At 35.8% G+C, this 17,377-nt stretch overlaps 1 protein-coding gene across 10 annotated transcripts in view; it reads right to left on the bottom strand.

Moving 5' to 3' along the window:
• Nucleotides 1-17,377, bottom strand: part of PHC3 (polyhomeotic homolog 3) — an 87,075-nt gene that overhangs the window by 24,080 nt on the left and 45,618 nt on the right. For all 10 annotated transcript variants that reach the window (XR_008297826.1, XR_008297827.1, XR_008297828.1 and 7 more), the window contains 3 exons: nt 15,292-15,442; nt 10,185-10,435; nt 5,958-6,117 (listed from right to left, as the gene is read on the bottom strand). Coding sequence is in view for 7 of the 10 variants with exons in the window: in XM_053221216.1 (XP_053077191.1) it covers nt 5,958-6,117; nt 10,185-10,435; nt 15,292-15,442 (562 nt within the window). In the remaining 3 variants the exon portion in view is untranslated. The remainder of the gene's footprint in view (nt 1-5,957; nt 6,118-10,184; nt 10,436-15,291; nt 15,443-17,377) is intronic.

Genomic DNA, 17,377 nt, shown 5'->3' with positions numbered 1-17,377 from the left:
GACATCAAGTTGTTCCACTTCCAGACTACACTGAAAGCTTTGTTTAAAAAGTTTCTATTAATTAATGTCGCAATATACAACATGTGATAATAGGCTAGAATACCTTATAAAGAAGAAGAAATGTTTTGGGTCCAAACAGGTATGGTCTAAGGGCTAACAACCTAACAAAAAATGAACATCAGCTTTATTTCTCATAATGAAGAGAGGAACATTAACAGATTCAAAAATCTGTTCCTCGGGGCACCTGGGTGGCTCAGTCGGTTGAGCGTGCGACTTCGGCTCAGGTCATGATCTCACAGTCCATGAGTTCAAGCCCCGCATCGGGCTCTGTGCTGACAGCTCAGAGCCTGGAGCCTGCTTCGGTTTCTGGGTCTCCCTCTCTCTCTGCTCCTCCCCTGCTCATGCTCTGTCTCTCTCTGTCTCAAAATAAATAAAAACATTAAAAAAAAAAATCTGTTCCAATGTTTGTCAGAATTTTAACAAATTTGGTAATGTTAACAAGTCTACTTTTCTACATTGGTGAATAAAAAATTACAGAGCCAAAAGAGTTCAAAAACTGTTGCTTCAGCTAATAAAGATAGGAGTCTATGGCACAGACAGCTGGTAATTCTCCCCCTTCCATTCTTCACTTTTCTCCTACAGCAACAAATCCTAATTTGTAACAAGACATAGGGTCTCTGAAAACAAAAACTACAGTTTCTGCCCAAGGTGTGGCCATTCATGACGTGTGATGCCCCTTCCCCCAACTCACTCTTTAGAATGTGAAAATGAAGATTAACTATCTTAGAAATGAAAGCAACATTCTAGGGATGACAAAGCCCTAACACACTGGCAGCTTAGATGCCAGAATAATCCTTACACTAAGTTTTATTCTACTGAATTAAATTGTATATACTACTAAAAGCCACTAAATAAATGACCTCACCATATCACCCTATAGTACTTCCCATAAACAGTGAAGTACACAGTAATAGAAACACTTTATAAAATTACCTTGGGAAATTAAATGAAATATTTAAAAATTTGGCATATTCTATGTAAATATCTCTACTGTGAAACAGATTCGTCTTTTTCATGGACTACATTTACCTTATAACACTGTGCAAATTTAAATGTACAATGTGTTCCATTTATATATGATGATTGCTATTGTAGCAATATTTAGCACCTCCATCACCCTGTTATCCTTCCTGTTTAGTGGTTGGAATACTTCAGTTTTAGTCTCCAAGCAATTATATTATGCATTAGATCTCTATGGTTTATTTACTACTTACTCCTTGCTCAGATTAATCATCTTTAAATCTTTCTTTGCGTTACTCTGGTAACTTACCCTGTTAAACTACCCTTTGCCTATCCTCCATAAATCCTTTCCTTTCTCTTCTCAACATAACTACAAGTATCAATTACATGCCAAACCTACATTCATCCTCAGATGACCAGCAGTTTCCAAAAACCCTCTTTTCATGTTACCTGCCTAAAAATCTTCAGTAACCATCCTCTTGAAAAGATAACTCCTAACTACTTGGTCAAATATCCAAGATGCTCTACAATCTGATTCTGCCAGTCTTACTTCTCATTACTTCTCTAACCTAACAGTCTACTTTTTGCTGCCCCCTTATGAAGTTACTACACATCCTTTGTACATTTATTCATGGTTCCAACTTAAAAGGTTCTTCCTGTTCATTAACTTAAATCTGTGTTTTATCATCCCAGGTCAAATCCCATCTTTACAGAAAACTTACCAAACTGGCAATAATCTCCACCAGGTTTGTTGTTGCTGTTTTCCATCAGCATAATCCTTAATCCCATCACCTAGTTCCCCCACTTCCCCTCTGGTAACCATCAGTTTGTTCTTGATAGTTAAGACTCTGTTTCTTGGTTTGTCTCCTTTTTCCTTTGCTCATTTGTTTTGTTTCTTAAATTCCACATGTAAGTGAGATCTTATGTTATCTTTGTCTAACTGATTTATTTCACTTAGCGTGATAGTCTCTAGCTCTATCCATGTTGCAAATGGCAAAATTTCATTCTTTTTTATGGCTGGATAATATTCCATTGTGTGTAAATATCACATTTTCTTTATATATTCATCTATCACTAGACACTTGGGCTGCTTCCAGTGCTGGTTATTATAAATAATGCTGCAGTAAACATAGGTGTGCATGTATCCCTTTGGATTAGCGTTTTTGTATTTTGGGGGGAAATACCCAATACTGCAATTATTGGAATGGAGAGTAGTTCTATTTTTAATTTTTTGAGGAACCTCCATAGTGTTTTCCACAGTGGCTGTACCAGTTTGCATTCTTTTCAAGTGTTCTATAGAAACAACCATAAAACAAGTAACAAAGTGTCAATAAACACATATCAGTAATTACTTTGAATGTAAATAGACTAAATGCTCCAATCAAAAGACACAGGGTGACAGGGTGGATAAAAAAGCAAGACCCATCTATATGCTGCCCATAAGCGACTCATTTCAGACCAAAAGACAACTGTAGATTGAAAAGGAGGGGACGGAGAAACATTTATCATGCAAATGGATGTCAAAGGAAATCTAGGATAGCAATACTTACATCAGACAAAATAGACTTTAAAACAGACTGTAAGAAGAGACAAAGGACACTATATAATAATAAAAGGGACAATCCAACAAGAGGGTATAACAGAGGATATAACAATTGTAAATATTTATGCACCCAATGTCAAAGCACCCAAATACGTAAAATGGTTAATAACAAATACAAAGGATATCATCGACAGTAACAATAGTAGCAGACTTTAACACCCCATTTACATGGATGAACAGATCATCCAAACAGAAAATGAACAAGGAAACAATGACTTTGAATGACACACTGTACCAGATGGATTTAACAGACATATTCAGAACATTCCATCAACCAGATTTTTTTTTAATTGAAGTATAATTGACAAATTAGTTTCAGGTACACAAGAGTCATTCAGCAATTATATGCATTATGAAATACTTGCTACAAATGTGTAACAATACTACTATATTCCCTATACTGTACTTTCCAGCCACGTGACTTAATTATTTTATGGCTGGAAGTCTGTACCTTTTAATCTCCTGCACTAATTTCACCCATCCTCCCATCCTCTCTCCTTTGGCAACCACCAGTTTGTTCTCCATATTTATAAGTCTATTTCTTTCTGTGGTTATTTTTTTATTTTTATTTTTTTAGAGAGAAAGAGAGCAGGGAGAGGAGGGAGGGGAGAGAGAGAGAGACAGAGTGAGCGAGCATACGAATCTTAAGCAGGCTCCATGCTTAGCACAGAGCCTGATGTGGAGCCTGATCCCACAACCACCCTGGGATCATGACCTAAGCTGAGGTCAAGAGTCAGACGCTCAACCAACTGAGCCACACAGGCTCCCCTGCTTGTTTTATCTTTTAGAATTCACATATAAGCAAAATCAGATTGTCTGGTTTATTTCATTTAGCGTAACACCCTATAGGTCCATCCATGTTGTCACAAATAGCAAAATTCCATTCTTTTTTATGGCTGAGTAATATTCCATTGTGATATATACTACATATTTATTCATTCACCTATTGATGGACACAGGTTGCTTCCACATCTTGGGTACTATAAATAATGATGCAGTAAATACAGGGGTGCATATATCTTTTTAAATTAATGTTTTCATTTTCTTTGGGTAAATACCCAAAAGTGGAATTACTAAATCATATGCTATGTCTTTTTTTAGTTTTCTGAGGAACCATCATACTATTCTCCATAGTGATCGCATCAACTTACATTCCCACCAACCATACATGAGGGTTCCCTTTTCTCTACATCCTCACCAACACTTCTTATCTTTTTGATACTAGCCATTCTGACTTGTGTGAGATGATACCTCATTGTGGTTATAAAAGCACAATGTGGTTTATCTCAACTAGTTTTAAAACTTATTTTAAAGTCCCAAGTTCATACTGTCTATATACTTCATTTAAAACTTACTATATGTTACTCCTTAGCTATCTTACATTCATCAGTTCCTACTAGGTCAAAAGCTCCTCTCAGGTTCTAGCACAGTCTAACATATGCTGTATGTCTATTATATTATAAGCCATGAATATATGGCATATGCTGTGAAGCTTCCTAAACAGTTTTCCACTTTTCTCCAATGTATACACACAAGACAGCACATTATATGTGCTTTTAAGTTTAGAATGTTCATATATACACTTATTGTAGCTATAGGCCAAAAAAAAAAAAAAAAAAAAAAAATCCCTGTACATTCATCTTTACTATTCTTCAGCTCAAATGAAACATTTTCTCAGAATAGTATGTATAACTAAAGTATTCAGGAATTAAGTGAAATTAAATTCATAACAAAAGGTAAAATGCAGACATTGTTGGATTCTGATTTGAAAAATAACTATAAAAGGATATTTATACAATTTATATAATTGAGGAAATCTCAACATGAACCAGGTACTAGATGACCTCAAAGAATTACTATTAATATTGTTTCATGTGACACAGCATTATAGTTATTATATGAGAAAACGTATGCATTTTTATTTATTTAAAATTTTTTTTTAAACTTAGTGGGTTTTTCCTTAATGTTTGTTTTTGAGAGGGGGGAGGGGCAGACAGAGGGAGACAGAGGAGCTGAAGCAGGCTCTATGCTGACAGCAGGGAGCCCAACACAGGGCTCAAATTCACGAACTGCAAACTGCGAGATCATCACCTGATTGACATCAGACACTTAACTGCCTGAGCCACCCAGATGCCCCGTATATATTTTTAGAAATGCACAATGAGGACTTTTTTTTTTAACAGAAAGGAGGAGGGAATTAAAGAAGAGAAAGAGAAAAGTGACAGGAAGAAGGGGGAAACGGAGGGAGGAAAACAAAAGAGATGGATGAAACTAGCATGGCAAAAATAATGTTTGAAATCGGGTAACAGTGTTGAGTCTGGGTGAGGATTCATTATACAATTCTGATTTGTGTAGGTTTGAAATTTCTCATTGTTAACATTTTTTTAAGTAAAAGAAACCAAACTGATCTCAACATAAGTTAGCAGTAAAACCAAATTTGATACTATCATACTCTTCCCTGTTCAAATAAAAAATAAACCAGGGATGAATATATTGCAACAGTTTATAAGGTAGTAACAATGACACAGGTGCCTTCCTTTTAATAATCAGGCAAACTGTGGGCAAAGACAATTATATATTTTGTTTACCAGCATGCTATTTTGTTTAATTTAGCAAAGTACAGGCACACAGTACATGCTCAATAAACATGTGAAAATTAATTTCAGATGAAATACACTAAGATACTGAGGACAACTACTTTGACACAGATGTTTATAAAACCACTACTGTGCAGCCCTGGCTACACTGAATGTTATTTGATTCAACTGTGTTGCAAGGACAGGACCATGATCAGAATCAATAAAAGGTATCAGTTCTGAATGTATTTGTGTTCATTCTGGAATATTCACTATTAGACTAAAGTCTTTAAAAGAGGAGTCTCTAACAATAAGAAGATTTAGTGATATTTTCCTCTTTGAACAAATTTAATTACTTCTTGATTGACAGGTACATCCTTAATACAACTGTAATTCCCACCTGACATCAAACATCAGAATATGGAAAGCCTAAAACCAAACAACCCAGGAGTTTTAAAATTTTAAGCAAACTCAGTCTGCTTAGAAAAAGAGAACTGGTTGTTTTGATGCTAAAATTCTGAACTACTTTCATATATAGGGGAACTTTTCCCTCCCACACTCCTTCAAAGGTCAATCTGACATTATGCAAATTAAACATCTTGCTATTTGAATTATTTAGCCATTAAAGGTCTGATTAGCTTTCCATTTACTTTTGCCTTCCCAGTGTGAAAATATGTGTAGAATAAAAATCCATATTGTGTTTCAAGCAGTAAAAGTCAAAGTTAATTTAAACAGTATCTTAAGTAAAATCCACAAACCTTCAGCAATCATGTCTTCCATTTCTGTGTCAGATGAATTATCTCCATGCTTTGTATTATTCTGTAGCTCTGGCTGAACACACACTGAGTTTATCACCTGATTATCCAAAAGAGGCCTTTTTTTCACAGGCTGTTCTATTAGCAAAGACGAACGGCTCACCTTTAAATGAGACAGAGAATAAAACAATCTTTTAAAAGGTTTTTCAGAAATAACTTGGTTAAGGGGCCCCTGGCTGGCTCAGCCGGTTAAGCATCCAACTCTTGATTTCAGCTCAGGTCATGATCTCATGGTTCATGAGACTGAGTCCCATGTCTGGCTCTGCACTGACAGCGCAGAGCCTGCTTGGGACTGACTCTCTCTCTCTCTCTCAAAACAAATAAAAAAAAAAAAAAATCTTAAAAAAAAAAACTTAGTTAAAAAAACCCTCTTGAAATGAATAGTATCTGTGATAATTTACTTGTTCAGCCAATCAGGTCCATCATTAAGAAAATTTTAGGCAATCTAGACATCAACAGTTTGTATTTCAAGTCATCACCAATATGGATGCTTCAAAATCTGTCAAATAGAACCTAGTGTTCTAGTTTAGGCAAATAGTTTAAAAATGTCTTTGGGGCACCTTGGGGGGCTCAGTCGGCTAAGCATCTGACGACTTTGGCTCAGGTCATGATCTCACAGTTCGTGAGTTCGAGCCCCACACTGGACTCTGGCACAGAGCCTGCTTCAGATCCTGTCTCCCTCTCTCTCTCTGCCCCTCCCCAGCTCAAACACTATGTCTCAAAAACAAACATTAAAAAAAATTACATATTTTCATGTTTTGAAAAATATGTAATAAATTTTGATTAGCCAGTACCCTCAACTTATTTTTTTCTGCAACAACTTTTAAGATTTATTTTTCACATACAAAACTTTTTACTTAAAGAGTTACCGCCTTAGGATAGATCATTATTGCATGTATTTTTTTTTTTCAATGTTTATTTATTTTTGGGACAGAGAGAGACAGAGCATGAACGGGGGAGGGGCAGAGAGAGAGGGAGACACAGAATCGGAAACAGGCTCCAGGCTCTGAGCCATCAGCCCAGAGCCCGACGCGGGGCTCGAACTCACGGACCGCGAGATCGTGACCTGGCTGAAGTCGGATGCTTAACCGACTGCGCCACCCAGGCGCCCCTGTATGTATTTTAAAAATAAGAGAACTATAGGGCACCTGGGGAGCTCAGTTGGTTAAGCATCAGACTCTTGATTTTGGCTCAGGTCATGATCTCATGGTTTGTGAGATCGAGCCCTGCATTGGGCTCCATTCAAAGCACAGAGCCTGCTTGAGATTCTTTCTCTCCACCTCTCACTCTCCCTCTCTCTGCCCCACCCCTGCTCGCATATGCGTGCGTTCTCTCTCTCTCAAATATTTTTTTAAAAAAGCAAGAGAACTAATGTTCAAAGTGTTTAGGTGATTTCTTTACAGAAGCAGAATCAGGCCTAGAACTCAAGTCTCCTGACTCCTAATTCAGCAGCCTAATCCAATATAATCACAAAAAGAATTGAAAAATCCTCAAACATTAACATTAAAATCAACAACAAAATATTCACTTGTGTTCAGTATACTTGGTTAAGTCATGAATACTTATTTCAGAAATATTTTCAGCAAAAACAACCCAAAAAAAACCATTTACTGATTTGCTAGTGAACTTTCAGCTAATCTGAAATAGAACCTCCTATTTCTATTTAAGAATGCTGGTTAAGTCTCCAGTATCTGCCACAGATGGTAAATGATGCTTACTGTAAATTCTACATTTAACTTCAGAGAATAATCACCCGTGAACTTTTAAATTTTGTTCATTTCAGTTAGTATATACATTATGCCTCAAGTAAAATTTACAAAAAGGTATTACTAAAGAAACTGTAATATGCAGTGCTACTAAGAGTTTACACTTCTGCTGTGTGAATATATTTAAATAATCTTTCCAGAAAACAATTTAGCAATATATATACCATGAGTCTTATGAATACATATGTAATGTGATCCAGTATCTGTACTTCTAGGAATTCATCCTAAAGAAATTATTACTATTTATCTTTTATTTATTTTGAGAGAGCACATGCACAAGCAGGGGAGGGGCAGAGAGAGTGAGACAGAGAATCCCTAGCAGGCTCTGCACTGTCAGTGTAGAGCCTGGCCTGGGGCTCGATCTCATGAACTGTGAGACCATGACCTGAGGCAAAATCAAGAGTCGAATGCTTAATTGACTGAGCCACCCAGACACCCCATTATGGCTATAGAAATTATTAAATAATAGAAACCTAAAACGCCCAACAATAATGGAAGAATTACATAAATTATAGTTGTTCATAAAGCAGAGTATTATGTAACCTTTCAAAATATTCCCAAAGTACTATTTATCATATGAGAAAACAAATGCTCTAAATATACTATGTGACAGATGCAGAACTGTATATATAATAGTCTTGATAATATGAAATATATGTATATAAAACAATACACATTGTGGTATTACTGAGGATTATTTGTTCTGTCCATTTCCCATATCTTCCATTTAAAATAATGTCATTACTTTTGTAATCAGGAAAAAAAAGTTATAGTTGACACTAATAATTATTAATAATAGCAGCTATGGATATTAAGCGCCAGGCACTGCACAAAACAATTTACGCACATTTAATCCTCACAACAACCCTAAGAGCAAAGTATAATCTCCATTTGCCATATGAGCAAAAATGAAGATCAAAAAGGTTGAGTGACTTAACAAAGGTTACAGTATGCAGCACTGCCAGAATCCAAACCCTGAGGAACAGGGAAAAAAGACTGTTGTTCCACTATCAGAATTCCTATAGGAGATCCACATTTAATACACGCAGTTAACTGAAAAGAAAGGCAAATGATGAGGCAACCCACTATCACAATGTAAGATCTTCACCACCCATAAATCTAAAAACCCAGATGATTCAAAGGCCTTTGAAGGGAATTATTTTGTTTCCTTGTCTTATTTGGCTTTGACTTTGGCCACCTGTCTTTGATTTATTTTCTAAGGAAAAATGTTCTTCTCTAGGTATTAGCATATAAATTATATACAACTAGTCTCAAATCATAAGACTCTCAGTGACAGAAACAGCACCTCCATTTTGATGTGAAGATTTTAAAACATTTTTAAACATTTTTAAACCATTTTAAAAATCTGACTGAAGGCAGAGATTTAAGAATGAGAAAATCTATTTGCTAATTTAAACCATCAACTGGATAACTTCAGAAATACTAGGTCACTAGGAAGTTATGATTTCATGCACTTAAGTTAAAAGTTCACAAAGTAATCACACTATATAAGAAACACCATTTTAGGGGTGCCTGCATGGCTCAGTTAAGCATCTGACTCTTGATCTTGGCTCAGGTCATGATCTCATGGTTTGTGGGACTGAGCCCCAGGTGGGGCTCTGTGCCAACACTGCAGAGCCTGCTTGGGATTCTCTCCCTCTTTTTCTCTGCCCCTCGCCCACTTGCTCTCTCGTTCTCTCTTGAAAGAAATTTAAGAGAAAAAAAAAAGAATAAAAAACAAAAAAGAGAAAGAAATACCATCTTAGAAACATAAGGCACTTTTGTGTAATTTCAGTCCCCTTAAAAAAAATTTAAAAATTTATTTCACTGGAATAAACTTCCAACTATCTTTCTCTAAAAATTATAAACATCGACATCCTTAATATCCTGAAATTTTTCTTAGTTTATATATAGCTAGTATAAAAATTCTAGAAATGTATTTGGAAATATATAAAGAATATATAGAGAGAGAAATTCCAGGCAAGAGATTGACTTTTTTTTTTTTAATGTTTAGTATTGTGTGTGTGTGTGTGTGTGTGTGTGTGTGACAGAGAGAGAGAGAGAGAGAGAGAGAGCGAGAGAGAGAGAGAGAGAGAGAGAGAGCGCGAGCGCGCGTATGCACACACAAGTGGGGGAGGGGCAGAGAGAGAGGGAGACATAGAATCTGAAGCAGGCTCCAGACTCCAAACTGTCAGCACAGAGTCTGATGCAGCAGCTCGAACTCACAGTCTACGAGATCATGACCTGAACCAAAGTTGGATGCTCAACCGACGGGAGCCACCCTGGCACCCCGACAACTTTTTTGAAATAAAATTACAAGCAGTTTATTGAAGAACAATACACTACATTTAAAAATAATACTACATGAATAATTTTTAAAAATACAAATTTGCTTACTACTTACAGGAAATGGCTCCAATCCCTCCTGAATCACAAAGCCTTCAATAACATGCGTTAAAATCTGTGGTTTAACAATAGCCTGTGGAGGTTTGTTTTCTATACTGGGAATGCTGCTGGGTACAGAAGTACTATTACTCCTTGTGGTAGCAGCTGGAAGTAAGAGTGGAGGTGGAGGAACAGAAACATGTGAAGGATCTGATGGAGATTTAATTACTGAAGCACTGACTGATGCCACAGCAGGTAATTCCACTTGCTCTGAAAAAGAAAAGTCAGTTTTTATCTTTATCATTCTGTGCAGGCAAATATGAAAAAAATTCAAGAATAAACATTAACAGCAACAATAGTTAAGATCTAGTGCTTTAAAACACCATCCTAAGAACTTTATATTTAATCTCATTTAATTTTATGAGATAGAAGCCACTATTATCCCCACTTTACAGAAGGGGATAACTTGCTAAAAGTTATCATTCCAACCTTGGTTACAGGTTACATTCCAACCTTGCCCCATAAGACACAAAAATATTTTAGAATATCAACTTAGGAATATGAAAATTGTTGCTTTTTAAAAATTTTTTAAGCTAAACAGATATTAAATTCCCTGTGTTCCTGTTTATATATTCCAGATGGCATGGCGGGGGGGGGGGGGGGGGGGTTGGTGGGGAATACTCTGAAAGCACACTTAAATAAAAAAGGATCATAAAATCCATAAAGTAGAGATTTTTAAAGGATTACACAGCATTCATCACCTTTATTTCAAGCAGTAAGGCTAATCCAATCCATGTACATTTTTTTAATACCTCTTCAGTGGCAATGTGTATGTCAGTTTGGAGAAACACTTTAGTACCAGGCAATTGCAAAACATTGGGCTGGATCACTGTGATTCCTCCCCTTCAAACTCTGATGACCACATTAAGATAGACCCCACAGCCTATGATAGAGACTTTACCTAGCCGTACAATAGCACCAAACTGTATGAAAGCCGTACAATAGCACCAAACTTTACTGACTGTATGAAATAGAAAGAACCGGCTGAAAACTAAAAATATCAGTGACTAGAGATGTCTGAGAAAAATAACAAAAAAAAAAGAGCACATGTGTAAAGATAATAGTATGATTTACTGAGCACTTACATGCCAGGTACTGTGCAAATGCCTCACAGGTTGTAACTCAATTAATCCTCAAAACTAGCCCAAGGGAAACAGGAAGATAAAGAAACTTGGTCAAGGACACACAACTAATTAAGTAATGGAGCTGGTGGGATACTAACCTAGGGAATCAGTTCTTGAGACAATGCTCTTATAATTGCTGTGGTAACTCCTCCATCATCAGTATGAAAAGGGTTGACACCACTATCAAAAATGCTCAAAATATAGCCCAGTTAGGTAGAGAAGAAATAGGAATCCCTAAAGAATAAAATTTTCAGCTAACAATACAGTGTAGCGATCATGTGTATAATCTCAGAAATGGAAAAGCTAACAATTCACACTCAAGAACACGAATGTGATTAACATCATATATCTGATCACAGCACTGTTATTATAAGCCACTTATTAACCTAGTTCCACCAAATAATCCACCAAGATAAACTGTACTGGAAAACCTGTTAAAAATTACACAATCCTTGGGGCGCCCGGGTGGCTCTGTCAGTTAGGTGTCTGATTTCATCTCACGGTCCATGAGTTTGAGCCCTGCATCAGGCTCTGTGCTGACAGCTCAGAGCCTGGAGCCTGCCTCCAGACTGCGTCTCCCCTTCTCTCTGCCCCTCTCCCACTCTCGCTCAGTCTCTCAAAAATAAATTTTATAAAGATTTAAAGAAATTTTTAAATTACACAATCCTTTATTAAAAACTAAACAAGAAAGTCAACAGAAAAATGCTAGTTTATTGATTTCACGGAACACATGCAGTGTTACTGTATGCATGCATTACGAAACTGAGGAACTCCAGAAAAATTCTATCCCACATTACCAAATCTTCACATTTACTCATAGAGTAAAAGGAAATTAAATTATAAAATTATAAAGTGGGATTGAAAGCCATGTTTTATGTTTGAAAGAAAATATAAATCTATGGGGGTACTGAAAAATAAAATATTAATGTCCCTTACAGATTTATAGATATTTTGTTACTTTAGAAATATAAAGCTGCATTAAGTGTAATTTGGCTTATTCAGAAAATATTGCTTGGTGTATGTTCCAACTGATTTTTAGATCATACATACAAATGTGCCAATCTTACACAGAGTCCTAAATGTTGTTAAAAATAGAGCTGTAAGGGGCGCCTGGGTGGCGCAGTCGGTTAAGCGTCCGACTTCAGCCAGGTCACGATCTTGCGGTCCGTGAGTTTGAGCCCCGCGTCAGGCTCTGGGCTGATGGCTCAGAGCCTGGAGCCTGTTTCCGATTCTGTGTCTCCCTCTCTCTCTGCCCCTCCCCCGTTCATGCTCTGTCTCTCTCTGTCCCAAAAATAAATAAAAACGTTGAAAAAAAAATTTTTTTTTAAAAAATAGAGCTGTAAGTTACTGACTTTTTGAAGAGGCTAATAGCTATTACTTGCCAGTATATATAATCAGCTGTTAAAAATAAAAACAGGTGAGAAACACTGATGTTATGAAAGTAGAAAAATTATTACATTCTCTAGATTTAAGATAACTACAAGAGAAAACACAAGTAATAGGACTTTGCCACAAGGTACTCTACTTATTCAAAGTCTCGTTTTCTGAACAAGATCTGTGAGCTTTTTTAAAAATTTTTTTTAATCTTTATTTATTTTTGACAGAGAGAGACAAAAACAGAGTGCCAGCAGGGGACGAACAGAGAGAGAGGAAGACACAGAATCCGAAGCAGGCTCCTGTCTCTGAGCTGTCAGCACAGAGCCTGACGTGGGGCTTGAACTCACGAACTGAGAGATCATGACCTGAGCTGAAGTCGGACGCTTAACCGACTGAGCCACCCAGGAACCGCCATGAGCTTTTTTTTAACAGATGCTTTTTACTTGTATGGAATTTTTAGAGATTTACAAAAACTAAATACTGGATGGGAACAAATCCCTCTGTTTTTGCAGGTTTGCTTATTTTATGATTTGCTGAGAGCTATTCTAAAAAATCAACTTGTGCTTGCTCTGCCCCTTCATAGACACTACAGAAGAGTAGTAGGTATGAAGTAAATGAGAAGAAGATTCTCTACACTGTACCTAGACAATTTAGCCTGAGAGATACACGTGACAGAATCCTGAACTGTGTTCCTGAGGGAAAAAATGTGAAGCTGTGTTTGTGTTCCAGTATTTCAAGTACTTAAACTTTCTTTGTGTTGCCATGAGTAATGCTTTTAAGGTAATTCAGTCACAGTCACAATGCAAGGTTAGTATCCAATTAAACTTTTATTTCTGTCTTTAAATCAAACTCCAGGAAATCTGCAGCAAAATTAAATCCATTTTCAGTGTACAGAAACTACAAAGATTTAATACTATAGTTAGATTTTCCTAAATCTAGTTTTTGTGGTATTACTTTGAGTAAACAAAGGCAATTTTAAACTTGTCTTAAATATTTTATCTAATTTTACTGACTAAACATTTTCTGTTTTTCAGGAGGGAGAAAATGTTGGAAGAAAACTGATTTCTCCCTTTTTGTGCCTTCCAGAGATTCTCACGGATAGCAAGGGAATAAGGAGTAGAGTTGTGGCACAACTGAAACAAAGGGATGGCGAGAGTAGCTTTGGTAGCAAAGTCAGTGTCCTGTTACAATCTGTGTCTGTACCTGTGACAGGGGTTCTTATTTACTGTAAATAATCACGAGAGTCATAAGATATTCAAGAGGACTGAATACTTACAAGGAAGACTGAATCAAGATGACTATTATCTGGATCAAGCTTTCTGTAAAGAACCATATGGGCTCTACAACTACTCCTCTTTGCCACAAGAATACGAAAGTAAACATAGACAATATTTTAATAAATGAACGTAGCTGTGTTGTATAGAATTTTATTTATGGACAATGAAATTTCAATTCTGCATAATTTCACATAGCATGAAATATTACTCTTCTTTTGATCTTCCTCTACCACTTAGAACTTTTAAAACTATCCTCAGCTCATGGGACATGCAAAAATAGACAGCAGAAAAGATTTAAAGCATGAACTGTAGTTTGCCAACCCTGATCTAAATTAAATATTCATAGTTTTTAAAAATCTAACATGGGGGCACCTGGCTGGCTCAGTGGGCAGAGCATGCAGCTCTTCATTTCAGGGTCATGAGTGTGAGCCCCATGTTGGAAGCAGAGTTTACTTTAAAAATGTTCTTTTAAAAAGAGGGAAAAAAAGAAAAGCTTTTATTAAATAGATACACAGATAAATTAATTAAAATCTAACATGGGATGTATTTTTTAAAGACCTAGACAGAGAGCTATATGAGTTTTATTTTAGTAAATGTTATAGTTTTAGTAAATGTTTTATATAATGTTCTGTAAAATGTTTTAAGTAAAATACCTAGGATTCACAGTCACGTTAATATCGTGAGGAGGAGCATACAGAAGATTTACTTGATTTCATGAGTAGCACTAAAGTAGTGAATAAAAATTTAAATGCTTAAGGACAACGATTTTTTTTAATCCATGTCTCTAGTAAAGAATTAGGGAGGCTTAATTTAAGAACTGTCTGGGAAAGAATATTTTTAAAAATGTACTCAGCCTGGATCACAAGTAATTACGAGGAATGCCAGATATGACTCAGAATGTTTTGTGATTTCTGGAAAACATAAGTGAAATCTTTTTATAGAACTTTGATTTACCCTAATTTTTAAGCTTAGAAATAGCCTGACCAATGAACCTGATTGGGCATATAAAACATATCTGTAAAAACTACTAAAAATTAGAAGGCTAAAGTATGTTTTTCACTTGGGTGGCTCCTCATCAATTGTTTTGTTTCTCATGGAAAAAAACAAAAAGAAAATCTTGAATTCTATTATGTTTTGCTGTAATTAATTACATAAAAAACTAGTTTCATATCATTTCCAGTGGGGGTTCTATACTCACTTTATTACACTTCATTAATTTTACTTTACTCAACTTTATTACTAACATTTACCTAGCAGAAAATTTCCCCAAATTTAGGTATTTCCTCACCTAACAAAGGATGTTCAGAAGTCAAATCTTCTCTCCCCACAGTTATAGCTGCTGGAGACAGTGTGGGTGGTGGTGGCGTTCTGTCCATCCGAACACATTCATCGGACTCTTCTGGCATTTCTTCTTCACACACATCTTCTACTTGATAAACCTACAATGACAAACCACACTGCCTTAAAAGGTTTCTAAAAATATATTTACTAAGGTGTTCCTAACTTAATTGAAAAAAAAAATAAATTCTAAGTGTTTTAAATTTTAAAAAGGCAAAACGACTATGGAAGCAGAGTTGAAACTATTTTAGTTTCTATTTAACAGGTTGAAAAGAAAACTTTGAAACAATTCAAATGAGGTTTTTCATAATGCTCGAAAATATTTCACTGAAAGTAAGTTGCGAATCAGTATCTAGGCTACAAATTACTAAAGTTTCCCAAAAGGTGACAGTCAAGTCAGGACATATTCTTAATTTTGAGAATTAAAAAAAAGTTTGATCTTATACACTCAATAACTAATTGGGGAATTTGCTATTGTTTCTATTAACTTCCAACTGTCATAAATAAAAATAAATGCTAGTACTTTTCACAAGCACACTAAGTAATTCTCCAAAATGACACATAATATATCAGGGACTGCGTAAAGGACTATACCCCAGGTTCTTCTTTATTATATTTATGTGAATTAAAGATTAAATTATGAAAAATAACATCTAAGAACATACAAAAAAGGTATGCAATTACATCTTTAATTCTTTAATCTTCTGACCTACTCAAGAATCTAATGAATTTTTATAAGCTAGTATCAGGTAAACAGAAAATACATGTCCTTGAATTAATACACACCCAAACCCACCACTCCTAAGCCATCTGACACATTATTTTTAGTTCTTCAATATTGTTTCATACTTACAAAGTTTTTAATTTTTTAACTTGACCTTTGTAATCCAATGCTAAAGAGTATACTTAAGAAAACATGGACTCAATCTGAGAAGGTACTGTGTAACTAAAAATAACTAATTTTTCATTAAACTTAAGGCTGTTTTCAAAGTCCACTTCTAGACTATTTTTGTCATCATTATTTAATCATTACTTTTAATTTTTTTTATTTAATGTTTATTTTTGAGAGAGCGTGAGAGACAGAGTGTGAGTCGGGGAAGTGGCAGAGAGAGGGACAGACAGAATCTGAAGCAGGCTCCAGGCTCCAGCAGTCAGCACAGGGCCCGACATGGGGCTCAAACCCACGAACTGTGAGATCATGACCTGAGCCGAAGTTGGAGGCTTAACCAACTAAGCCGCCCGGCAACCCTATTTAATCATTATTTTTGAAAGATGATAGATTACAAAAAACAAAACCACAAAGCAGTTCCTTTTTCTAATATACAAAGCTTATTACTTAAATTTACAAAGGTCGTAAGTTTTTAAGATTACTTAAACTGATTAATAATTATAATAAACGTTAAAACAAAAAACCTTTCAACAACATTCACAAAAAACTTGAGGTGATATCTAATACTATATGTATTTTTTATACTATATTTTAATCAAACTATTGAAAAAGCTTGGTGATTTGAAGTATATCTTGGTCAATATAAAAGTGATCAAGATTTCTAAAACCAACATAAACCAAATGTTATAAAAGGGACTATCAAGTTTCATCTACAAAGGCATAGCTAACAGCAATACAGTTTAAAAAAAAAAATTAAGCGCGTGACCCTTGTTCAGCTCAGGTCATGATCTCATGGTTCATGAGTTCAAGCCTTGTACTATTAGTGCAGAGCCTGCTTGCTTGGGATTCTTCTCTCCCCCCTCTCTGCCCCTCCCCTGCTCATGCTCTCTCTCAAAATAAATAAACCTAAAATAAAATTAAAATTAAAAAAACCAAAAAACACCTAACTTCCAAAGCCTCTAATTGTTTGTTTGTTTTTTTTTCTGAGAGAGAGAGAGAGAGAGACAGAGAGACAGAGAGAGACAGAGAGGGAGGGAGGGAGAGAGAGAGAGGGAGCGAACATAAGTGAGTGACGGGCAGAGATAATCCCATGCTGACAGCATGGAGCCTGAAGTGGGGCTCAAGCTTACCCAATGTGGGGCATGAA

The sequence above is a fragment of the Acinonyx jubatus genome, chromosome C2 (assembly GCF_027475565.1).
Source record: "Acinonyx jubatus isolate Ajub_Pintada_27869175 chromosome C2, VMU_Ajub_asm_v1.0, whole genome shotgun sequence".
In the NCBI taxonomy this organism is placed as follows: Eukaryota; Metazoa; Chordata; class Mammalia; order Carnivora; family Felidae; genus Acinonyx; species Acinonyx jubatus.
This window is presented reverse-complemented; position numbering and strand designations above follow the sequence as displayed.